The 11,779-nt window shown below is 45.7% G+C and overlaps 1 protein-coding gene across 4 annotated transcripts in view; it reads right to left on the reverse strand.

Annotated features, from left to right (window-relative positions):
• snx9b (sorting nexin 9b) overlaps positions 1-11,779 on the reverse strand; it is a 30,846-nt gene that overhangs the window by 14,479 nt on the left and 4,588 nt on the right. For 3 of the 4 annotated variants that reach the window (XM_042095125.1, XM_042095124.1, XM_042095126.1), the window contains exons 4-5: positions 7,977-8,075; positions 3,713-3,775 (exon numbers count right to left, since the gene is read on the reverse strand). In XM_042095125.1, the coding sequence (XP_041951059.1) occupies positions 3,713-3,775; positions 7,977-8,075 (162 nt within the window). The remainder of the gene's footprint in view (positions 1-3,712; positions 3,776-7,976; positions 8,076-11,779) is intronic. The other variant, XM_042095127.1, reaches the window with a different exon arrangement.

The following is an 11,779-nucleotide window of genomic DNA, read 5'->3' on the forward strand; positions in this document are numbered from 1 at the left end:
TTCAAAAACAGATTAGCACATCTGATGTCAGGGGCATATGAATGGACACAGGGCTATGAGGGGCCCTTTAGGACATTATTCAGAATTACCTCTCACACACTATACTGAAACCTCTCACACACTATACTGAAACCTCTCACACGCATGAGTGAAACGCTCTCATATACACAACTGAAACGCTTTCATACACACGTGAAACCTCTCACACACTATACTGAAACCTCTCACACGCTATACTGAAACGCTTTCATACACACATGTGAAACCTCTCACACATTATAGCCTACTGAAAATCTCTCATACACACTAGTGAACTGCTTTCAGACACAACTGGTTTCATATGTGTATGTGTGAGCGTTTCAGTTGTTTGTATGAGAGCATTTCAGTAGTGTGTGTGAGAGGATTTCATATGTGTGTGAGAGAGGATTTCACATGTGTGTGAGAGGATTTCACTTGAACAGGAAGGTGTTTTCGTCAAACAGGAAGAGTGTCATTGTGCACATCCAATAGGAAGTTGAGCATGTTTTGTGGGAAAGGGTCTACTGTGTCGCTATCATTGAATGGCTGACCATGTGAAATCAAACTTCAAGCAACAACCTTACTGAAGCAGCTGCCTTATTAAGCACTATATTGTCTTCAGCAGACACTATAAGAAGTGTAACAACAACTCAACAAGCAGTTTCTACTCCAACGGTGGACGCAACCCTTTCCTCCCTGTTCCCTTCCCGCCCCCGGACCATGGAAGCACTAGCCGGAGCTCCACGATTATCCGCACCGCGCTATGAAACACGGTGCTTTTCCGCATGGCCACAGCAGCAAGGAATACAGAGAGAGTTTGTGTATGATCTTCAAGCTCCCTGTATCGCCTTTCTTGAACAAAATCATTGGATCCTTGTAATGACGCTACACATTGCAGTGCAGTAGTGAAAAAATATTCAACTTCCTCTTTATTGCCTCTTACCTCAAGAAACAAACATTGAACTTGACAAAAAAACAAACAAACAAACAAACAAACAGATACACACTAATATGCATTGCAGCGGCTGGTAGCACAGTTTTCTCTCCTAAAATGTTTTTTAACCTGACATACATACACACACACACACACACACACACACACCCACATACACACTCCTCTGGACAGACAAGCACGCTCGTTCATGTTCACGGGGCTTCTATCATGATGGAGGGAGGGGGAGAAGGATTGAAAGGATGAAATGAGAAGTGGAAGGAGAGGTGGAGAGATGGAGAGAGAGAGAGATGGAAGAAGAGATTGAAGGAGATGTGGAGAGATGGAAGGAGAGATGGAAGGAGAGATGGAATGGCTTCCTGGAGGATTAGGAGTGCCTAAACAAGAGTTCTCATTCCAGCTGGGCACCTGCAGTGTGTGTGTGTGTGGGGAGATCAGCTGGGCACCTGCAGTGTGTGTGCGTGTGGGGAGATCAGCTGGGCACCTGCAGTGTGTGTGTGTGTGTGTGTGTGTGTGGGGAGATCAGCTGGGCACCTGCAGTGTGTGTGTGTGTGTGTGTGTGTGTGTGTGTGGGGAGATCAGCTAAGCACCTGCAGTGTGTGTGTGTGTGTGTGTGGTGTGGGGAGATCCAACTTACAACAGCCACTCACTCAATCAGCAGCGGCATCAGAAAGAGTCACGACCAGTGTCATCAGACATCACACACACACACGAAGAGACACTCTCACACACACACAGACACACAAGCACAAGCACAAACTCACTCCAGTGGCTAGCAAACACAACCACATACACAACCACACGGACACCAACAATATACCACAAGTCAACAAAAACAAAACAGGTACACACTCACACACAAACATGAGTATTTACACACACACACACACACACACACACAGCTCACACGTAAGTACATGCACATGCATATACACAAACAAACACATAAACAAACAAACAAAGACAGTGGAGCACAATGACCACGGGTGACTACAAACCCAGGCCCAAACTTAACATGAGAGTGTGCAATCTGATGTCTCTCTTTCACACACACACACTCACACACACTTAGGTAATACTGACTTCTGGTTGGGGAAATCCTCATTGCTTTCACCATAGTATGTGTGTGTGTGTGTGTATGGTCAGTCAACCAAATAGGAACAAACAAACACATGTCTCAGCATTTCAGAGAACAAAATAAAACCAGATAACATGCATATGCAAGGTAAACTCCACCATGCCGTGTGTGTGTATGTGTGTGCGAGAGAGAGTGTGTGAGAGTGTGTGTGTGTGAGAGTGTGTGTGTGTGTATGTGAGAGTGTGTGTGTGTGTGTGTGTGCGTGTGTGAGAGTGTGTGTGTGTGTGTGTGAGAGTGAGTGTGTGTGTGTGTGAGAGTGAGTGTGTGTGTGTGTATGTGAGAGAGTGTGTGTGTGAGTGTGTGTGTGTGTGTGTGTGAGAGTGTGTGTGTGTGTGTGTGAGAGTGTGTGTGTGCGTGTGTGAGAGTGTGTGTGTGCGTGTGTGAGAGAGTGAGTGTGTGTGTGTATGTGTGAGTGAGTGTGTGTGTGAGTGTGTGTGTGTGTGAATGTGAGAGTGAGTGTGTGTGTGTATGTGAGTGAGTGTGTGTGTGTATGTGAGAGAGTGTGTGTGAGTGTGAGAGAGAGAGAGAGAGAGAGAGAGAGAGAGAGAGAGAGAGAGAGAGAGAGAGAGAGAGAGAGAGAGAGAGAGAGAGTGTGTGTGTGTGTGTGTGTGTGTGTGAGAGAGTGTGTTGATATGTGTGTTTGAGGGCCAAATTGTCCATAACTTTAATTTCACTCCCTTCAATATATGTAATCTACTGTAGTTATTTATACTAATACACACAAACCACAAACTCCTCATTAGCAGATGATGATAGACAAAATACTGCCTTTGACTGACAGATGATGATATAGACAAAATACTGCCTTTGATTGAGAGATGATGATATAGACAAATACTGCCTTTGATTGGCACATCTGGACAACAGCATCTACCGAGTGCTCCGGTGTTCATTTTTGATTGATCGATTGATAGGTTGACAATTCATCAACAGCATTTAGGGCTCTTGCTTGGAGGTGCTGATCAGTGTGATTGAACAGTGCTGGGATGGCTTCTGTGTATGTGTGTGTGTGTGTGAGATTGGCTCCTGCTCTTGCTTGGAGGTGCTGATCAGTTTGATTGAACAGTGCTGGGATGGCTCCTACTCTTAGAGAGAGGGGCTGGGGAGGACAGTGGTGTGCGTGTGTGTGCGTGTGTGTGTGTGTGTGAGAGGAAGAGGAGAAGCTGGAGACGCAGCTCAAGGTGAGAGGGGCCTGTGTGTGTGTGTGTGTGTGTGTGTGTGTGTGAGTATGTGTGTGAGTATGTGTGTGAGTATGTGTGTGTGTACGTGTGTGTGTACGTGTGTGTGTGAGTACGTGTGTGTGTGTGTGTGAGCGTGTGTGTGTGTGTGTGTGTGTGTGTGTGTGTGTGAGTATGTGTGTGAGTATGTGTGTGTGTACGTGTGTGTGTGTGTGTGTGTGTGTACGTGTGTGTGTGTGTGTGTGTGTGTGTGTGTGAGTACGTGTGTCTGTCTGTGTGTGTGTATCATGGGGAACAGAGTGAGAGGGGTGGGGAGGCGAGGGGAGAGACGCTTTTCTCTGGGGAAGGATGAGCAGGCCTGGGGGGGCCCCATGCGACAGCCCCCCCATCCCATGCAGGCCGGCGGCCGGGCGGAGTGTGTGTTACCTCATCAGGTGTGTCGGGGGAGAGAGCCGAGGTGTCGGGAGTCTCCGGCTGAGCTAGGATCACCTTGGGAGAGAGACGTGACATCATCAAAACGAGCCTACCTTTCCCTTGCACACAGGCCCGGAAAAGGCGGATGACCTCAAGGATGAGAAAGGATGGAGGGACGTTTCCTCCACTGTGGAGGTCCAGGAACACGGCTCAAAGGTTCCAGAACACGGCTCAAAAGGTTCCAGGAACACGGCTCAAAGGTTCCAAAGGCTCAAAGGTTCCAGGAACACGGCTCAAAGGTTCCAGAACAAGGCTCAAAGGTTCTTGAGAAAGTGGTGTTCAAGCAAGTTTCTGATTTCTATCTCCAAACAACCTGCTAGACGTTATGCAGTCTGGTTTCAAGAGCGGTCATTCTACCGAAACTGCTCTTTTATCTGTGACTGAAGCATCAAGAGTGACTATTAATTCTGCTTCATCACTTTTTCTGGACTTATCGGCAGTCTTTGGGATAGTCTATCTGAGCTGGACTTATCTACAGTCTTTGGGATAGTCTATTTGAGCTGGGGATTTCTGGGAAATCTCTTAATTCGTTTGAATCATACCTCAAAGGACGTTTATTCAGCGTGTCTTGGCAAAGACGGGTATCAAAGTCTCATGAGGTCATCCGAGGTGTACCTCAGGGTTCAGTACTTGGTCCACTTCTGTTCTCCATTGACATCACTTACCTAGGTGAGATCATTCGCTCCCAAGGATCTGCCCATTACGGTTACACAGAGGACACTCCACTTTACCTGTCTTTCCCCCCTGTTGACAGATTTCTGTGTGCCTCAGGGATATTTCAGTCTGGATGAAAAATCTGACACCTTCAACTCAATCTCTTCAACACTGAGCTTCTAGTACACCCAGCTAATCCAACTTAATCCAGCTATTCCCCAATAGACCATAATCCAGCTATTCCCCAATAGACCAGTATCCAGCTATTGCCCAATAGACCAGTATTAATCCAGCTATTCCCCAATAGACCAGTATCCAGCTATTGCCCAATAGACCAGTATTAATCCAGCTATCCCCCAATAGACCAGTATTAATCCAACTATCCCCCAATAGACCAGTATTAATCCAGCTATTCCCCAATAGACCATAATCCAGCTATTGCCCAATAGACCAGTATTAATCCAGCTATTGCCCAATAGACCAGTATCCAGCTATTCCCCAATAGACCAGTATTAATCCAGCTATTCCCCAATAGACCAGTATCCAGCTTTGCTCATCTGCCCTGGCCCTTGCTGCCTTGCTGAAACAGGACGTAACCTGGGTGTCACAACTGATGACCGACTACATTTCTTTGAGCATGTAGCCGTAGTCACAAAGTCATGTCGGTTTATCCTATAAGATATTCGAAACATCAGAGCTTATCTAACAATATACCACAGAACTTTTTTTGTCCAATTGCAATGCATCGTTATCTGGCCAATTGCAATGCATCGTTATCTGGCCAATTGCAATGCATAGTTATCTGGCCTACCTGCTTCAGAAAAGCAATGCAGGCGTTAGCCCACACTCAAGAAAACATCCCTGCAGAGTCAGCGTCTTCTCTTCCTATTGTGGTTCAGACTTCCGCCACCAACCCACAGCCAGTACTTTATCAACTCCTCTGCCGAAGCACGAAAACAACTTCTGCTTTCTGTGCACTTCAACAGCGCAATCACACACACACACACACATTCTCCGAAATAAGTGTGTTCATCTGTAGCGCAGGACACACCCTCTTCCATAGTAGCAGTCAGTCTTCTCTCTCTCCAGAGAAGCGTTCAACCTTCTGAGGTCAACAAGGGTCGTACAGTTCCTCCATTCGTGAAACACGAACACTGTACAAACCATTTACAGTCAAGGAATCTACCTACAGGAAAGAGTCATCTGTGGCAACAGCACTGGTGTTCGGCCTCAGAGTGGTGGGCACTCAAGGGAGTCAGTCAAACCGACACATCCAAGGGAGGCAGTCAATCCTCAATATATACGTTGGACCTCCACTTCCAAGGGAGGCAGTCAATCCTCAATATATACGTTGGACCGACACATTCAAGGGAGGCAGTCAATCCTCAATATATACGTTGGACCGACACATTCAAGGGAGGCAGTCAAACCTCAATATATACGTTGGACCTCCATATCCAAGGGAGGCAGTCAAACCTCAATATATACGTTGGACCTCCACATCCAAGGGAGGCAGTCAAACCTCAATATATACGTTGGACCGACACATTCAAGGGAGGCAGTCAATCCTCAATATATACGTTGGACCTCCACATTCAAGGGAGGCAGTCAATCCTCAATATATACGTTGGACCTCCACATTCAAGGGAGGCAGTCAATCCTCAATATATACGTTGGACCTCCACATTCAAGGGAGGCAGTCAATCCTCAATATATACGTTGGACCGACACATACAGCGAATTAAGTCCGTTACATACGTCTCTTCACAACTGTTGTCTTAGTAAACAGATTGAATATTTAGTAAATTGAAAACTTCAGGTTAAGCCTGGCCGACACTGGTCGTACATATTGAAATCAACAATGTGATTCCAGCTTGTTGGCCCTACAGAGACAATCAGGACCATGGTGCTGAGAGATTTCTCTGTCGGACAAACTGCCCCTCCAATCAGGAAGAGAGAAAGAAAGAAAGAAAGAAAGAAAGAAAGAAAGAAAGAAAGAAAGAAAGAAAGAAAGAAAGAGGTAGAAGCAGAGGAAAGGAAGAGACACACCACAGAAGAGAGACCAGTGGTGTGGAACAGAGTTGTTGAGCACACACACACACACACACACACACACACACACACACACACACACACACACACAGACACACACACAGACAGACAGAGAGAGAGAGAACTAGAAAAACTAGTAACATCTGGAACTAGAACATCAGAGAACTAGAGAACCTTGTGTAGATGAACATCAGTAGAGCTACAGAACCTCATGTAGATGGAACATCAGTAGAGCTATAGAACCTCATGTAGATGGAACATCAGTAGAGCTATAGAACCTCTAGATGGAACATCAGTAGAGCTATAGAACCTCATGTAGATGGAACATCAGTAGAGCTATAGAATAGATACAAGGTGACTACAATCACACAGCAGGCATTCAGTATTAACCTACCTCAGAGCTTGGGTTAATGTTAGCAGATACAGATACGGTTAGCAGATACAGATAATGTTCACTGTTAGCATAGCTGTTTGGTTTAGTGTGCCTGTCTTTCACTGTTAGCATAACTGTTTGGTTTAGTGTGCCTGTCTTTCATGTTGGCGTATCTGTATGGTTTAGTGTTCCTGTCTTTCATTGTTAGCATAGCTGTTTGGTTTAGTGTGCCTGTCTTTCACTGTTAGCATAGTTGTTCTGTTTAGTGTGCCCGTCTTTCACTGTTAGCATAGTTATTTGGTTTAGTGTGCTTGTCTTTCACTGTTAGCATAGCTGTTTGGTTAAGTGTGCCCGTCTTTCACTGTTAGCATAGCTGTATGCTTTAGTGTGCCTGTCTTTCACTTTTAGCATAGTTGTTTGATTTAGTGTGCCTGTTTTCAACACGTCTATTAATACTTGCATAAATGAATGTTATTATCTGAATAACATTGAGGTTACCCACCCAAGGAGAGAAACCGTGCAGTTACACATCAGCTTCCTCAAGAGCATTCAGATCGGTGGTGTGTGTGTGTGTGTGTGGCACGAGGCGCTGCAGGGAGGAACCCATCTACACACTCTCTTCTTTTCACACACACATCTTCTGCTGCAAAAGCACCAGCAACACACACAACACACACAGGATCAACTCCTTCCAAGCACAGCAACACACACAACACACACAGGACCAACTACTTCCAAGCACAGCAACACACACAACACACACAGGACCAACTACTTCCAAGCACAGCAACACACACAACATCAACTCCATCCAAGCACAGCAACACACACAACACACACAGGATCAACCCCTTCCAAGCACAGCAACACACACAACACACACAGCACACACAACACACACAACACACAGGATCACCTCTAAGGGCCACATCCTGCTGGTCATACAGAGAAGTCCTTTTGTGTGACTCCAGTTACAAGCTTTCCAGTTATGTGGATTCTCCCCTCCTTGCTGAGAGTGTGTGTGTGTGCGCGTGTATGTGTGCATGTGTGCACATCTGTGTGTGCGAGCGAGAGTGTGTGTGTGTGTGTGCGTGACGCGTGCATGTGTATGTGTGTGCGCGAGTGTGTGTGTCTCACCTGGCTGTGTGTGGTTGTGCTGGTGGCTGCGGCGGGCTGTGAGTCAAAGAAGGACAGATCCAGTGCTGGTGGTCCTCCCCCTCCTCCTGGCTTACCGATCTATGGAGAGAGAAAGAGAGAGAGAGAACAAAGATATAAAGCAAGCCAGAGAAACAGAGGGTCAATCAGTGAATGCTGACCGTCATCTAACAGAGTCAGTGAAGTCCCCAATTGTCCCACCCACACACACACACCGACCTTGAGCTCTGACATAAAAATAAACTGAACAAAAACAGATCTAGACCATGTACACTTCAGAGGGTTTCCCTATTGAACAGATGTGCATACTCCTAAACACTCTTCAGAGTGTTCTGGACTCCTAAACACTCTTCAGAATGTTTTCGGCTTCGGGCTTTGATTCTTAACGGAGCTAAATCAAGAACTCCTGTGCATCAGAGGGTGACACATGAGCAAAGAAAGGGACAAGTGGCGATTATGTCCTCCATATTGGGCTCCCTGAGTCAGGTTACTATGGCAAAGCAGAAAGAGCTCGCAAAAATCAATCACTCAGGTCATGATGACGATCACAGAAATGACCACAGTGCTTAGACAAAGACGGGAGCATGTCTATGAACACTCTGAATGGACGACATCAGCTACTCAACCTGACAGGCATCTCGTCAAACTGAAGACAGAACTTTGTCAAGACAGTGATGACGTACATCGCTCTAGGATACAACACACACATTGTAGCATGCATACAACACACACATTGTAGCATGCATACAACACACACGTTGTAGCATGCATACAACACAGACATTGTAGCATACATACAACACAGACATTGTAGCATACATACAACACACACATTGTAGCATACATACAACACACACTGTATCATACTAGCAAAATAGATATTGTATCATATAAAAACAACATATGGTTAACAAAAACACATTAATAGCCAAAACATAAATACAAACCCCTCCACATCTGAATCTGTACAGCCACACCTACTATAGTACTTTTACTACAGAAATATGACCTGACAAAACATGTGACCAAATGGTTCACTAACATGAACATACATATATTTGCATAGGGCAAATAACATATACAACAAAATGTAAGCATGTTTGTTTACAAACATGTACATTGATAGCACTAATTTTACGGTTAAAATTAATAATAATTTAATTTCTAGACTAGTTTCAGTTAGCCATGTGGCCCCTCTTGGCATTAAACAGAGACACCCTCCCCTCCCCCAATGAAATGCTAATGTACTGGTTCTAAGGGCTATCAGATCCACAAGACAAAGGATGTTACCTTGATATAATGTAAATATATTCATGTTTGGTATCATTGTAATAGTCTCAGTACAAGGATTATAATGATTTGATTGTGAGAATGTTTGGAACATTCTATAAGTGATATTTCTGATATACAAGATATCTCTCCTCATGTTCTTCAGATAGGTGTGAAGTAGGTGTGAGTAGGTGTGTCTGATGCCAAGTGGAGAACCAACCATGTTGGCTTGTTTTGGCGCCAAATTCTTCCTTTGTTTAACCCATACAAAAGTAACTAAACTGCAATGTTTGTCAGACTAAGGTGAACTAGAAGGATGGAGAACTGAAGAGAGGGAGAGGTTGATCCAGAGGCCATGGCCTAGGCTACTTAGACCATTTTTTGTACCCTCTCTGCTTGTAACAGAATAAACCTGATTCCTGAGTTTTCCTGAAGTTTGCCAGTCTAAGATTAATATTAAGTTATTATTCACCACAATTACTTTCAACATACACGTTTAACTCCCCTCCATGGTCTGAGGATTCTTGGAGCGATGGGTTGATAAAGCGGCTCCACCCACAGTAGTCCATCGCTCTTTTAAAACGCCGTTTTGTTTTGTTTTGAATACGTTCTCCGTCCACACAGCGCGTTTTCAATTTCGGAACCTTGTCCCCACGAGACACCCAGAAGGTAGGGGGACACCTGAAGTGCAGATCACATGACCATAACACAGATCACATGACCATAACACAGATCAAATGATCATAACACAGATCACATGACCATAACACAGACCACATGACCATAACACAGACCACATGACCATAGCACAGACCACATGACCATAGCACAGATCACATGACCATGTTTGCACTGTAAAATGTGTAATTTAACTACACTGCAGATGCTACCAAAGCAGCAAAACTAGCCTGTATTCATGTTGCGTTCAGCGCTAGCAGAGCTAGTATTCCCGTCCCCATGTTGCTTTCAGCGCTAGCAAAGCTTGTGTCCCCATGTTGCATTCAGCACTAGCAGGCTAGCATTCCCGTACGTTCAGCGCTAGCAGGCTAGTATTCCCGTCCCCATGTTGCGTTCAGCGCTAGCAGGCTAGCATTCCTAGTATTCCCGTCCCCATGTTGCGTTCAGCGCTAGCAGGCTAGTAGCACTAGCAGGCTAGTATTCCTGTCCCCATGTTGCGTTCAGTGCTAGCAGGCTAGTATTCCCGTACGCTCAGCACTAGCAGGCTAGTATTCCCGTACACTCAGTGCTAGCAGGCTAGTATTCCCATACGCTCAGTGCTAGCAGGCTAGTATTCCCATACGCTCAGCGCTAGCAGGCTAGTATTCCCGTCCCCATGTTGCGTTCAGCGCTAGCAGGCTAGTATTTCCCGTCCCCATGTTGCGTTCAGCGCTAGCAGGCTAGTAGCACTAGCAGGCTAGTATTCCTGTCCCCATGTTGCGTTCAGTGCTAGCAGGCTAGTAGCACTAGCAGGCTAGTATTCCTGTCCCCATGTTGCGTTCAGAGCTAGCAGGCTAGTATTCCCGTACGCTCAGCACTAGCAGGCTAGTATTCCCGTACGCTCAGTGCTAGCAGGCTAGTATTCCCATACGCTCAGCGCTAGCAGGCTAGTATTCCCGTCCCCATGTTGCGTTCAGCGCTAGCAGGCTAGTATTCTTGTCCCCATGTTGCGTTCAGCGCTACCAGGCTAGTATTCCCGTCCCCATGTTGTGTTCAGCGCTAGCAGGCTAGTATTCCCGTCCCTATGTTGCGTTTAGCGCTAGCAGGCTAGCATTCCGAGTATTCCCATCCCCATGTTGCGTTCAGCACTAGCAGGCTAGTATTCCCGTCCCCATGTTGTGCTCGGCGCTAGCAGGCTAGTAGTGAGAGTCATAGAGAGTCAAGACACATCAGAAATCAGCCAGGGTCCAATCAGGAAGGGAAAGTCATCGTTTTTAGATGTTTTCAGATTCCCGTCCACAAAACCAGTGCTTTCAAAATCGTTGGAGTCGTATGGAAATGAAGCACAAATGAATTTGGAATAGTGTGGATGCTAATGCTAATGCTCACACTTCTCTGGGTGGAGAAAGTGCGGTTCTCTGTGTGACGTGTTTTAGAGGATCGGCAGTATAGAGACTAATGACTCCTATCAGGCAGCTTTGGAGGAATGTAAACTCACAATCCAATCATCAACATCAGCTGGCGCAAGAGAACGAGAGACGTGCCAGAAGAGACTAAACTCAACTACAGCTGGAATTAAAAAACTAAACGCAGGGTTCGAGGGTTAGTAGAGTGATGAGCAATGTTTAGAGAAACTGTTTATCAGCTCTTCCTGTGTGCACAAAAAAACACACACACACACACAAGCCACACACAAAGGAATGTTCACAAGTTAAGTGTACAAACATACACACACCTCCAGCACCACAGCTATCAGTGCTAGGAGTCTTACACAGGCATCCTGCTGTGTTGAATATGGTGCTCTCCCACTACCACCTTCCCTTGTCCTTTGCCTCCATTTCAGACCCTTCAGGGGATTG

The sequence above is a fragment of the Alosa sapidissima genome, chromosome 6, assembly GCF_018492685.1.
Source record: "Alosa sapidissima isolate fAloSap1 chromosome 6, fAloSap1.pri, whole genome shotgun sequence".
NCBI lineage: Eukaryota > Metazoa > Chordata > Actinopteri > Clupeiformes > Clupeidae > Alosa > Alosa sapidissima.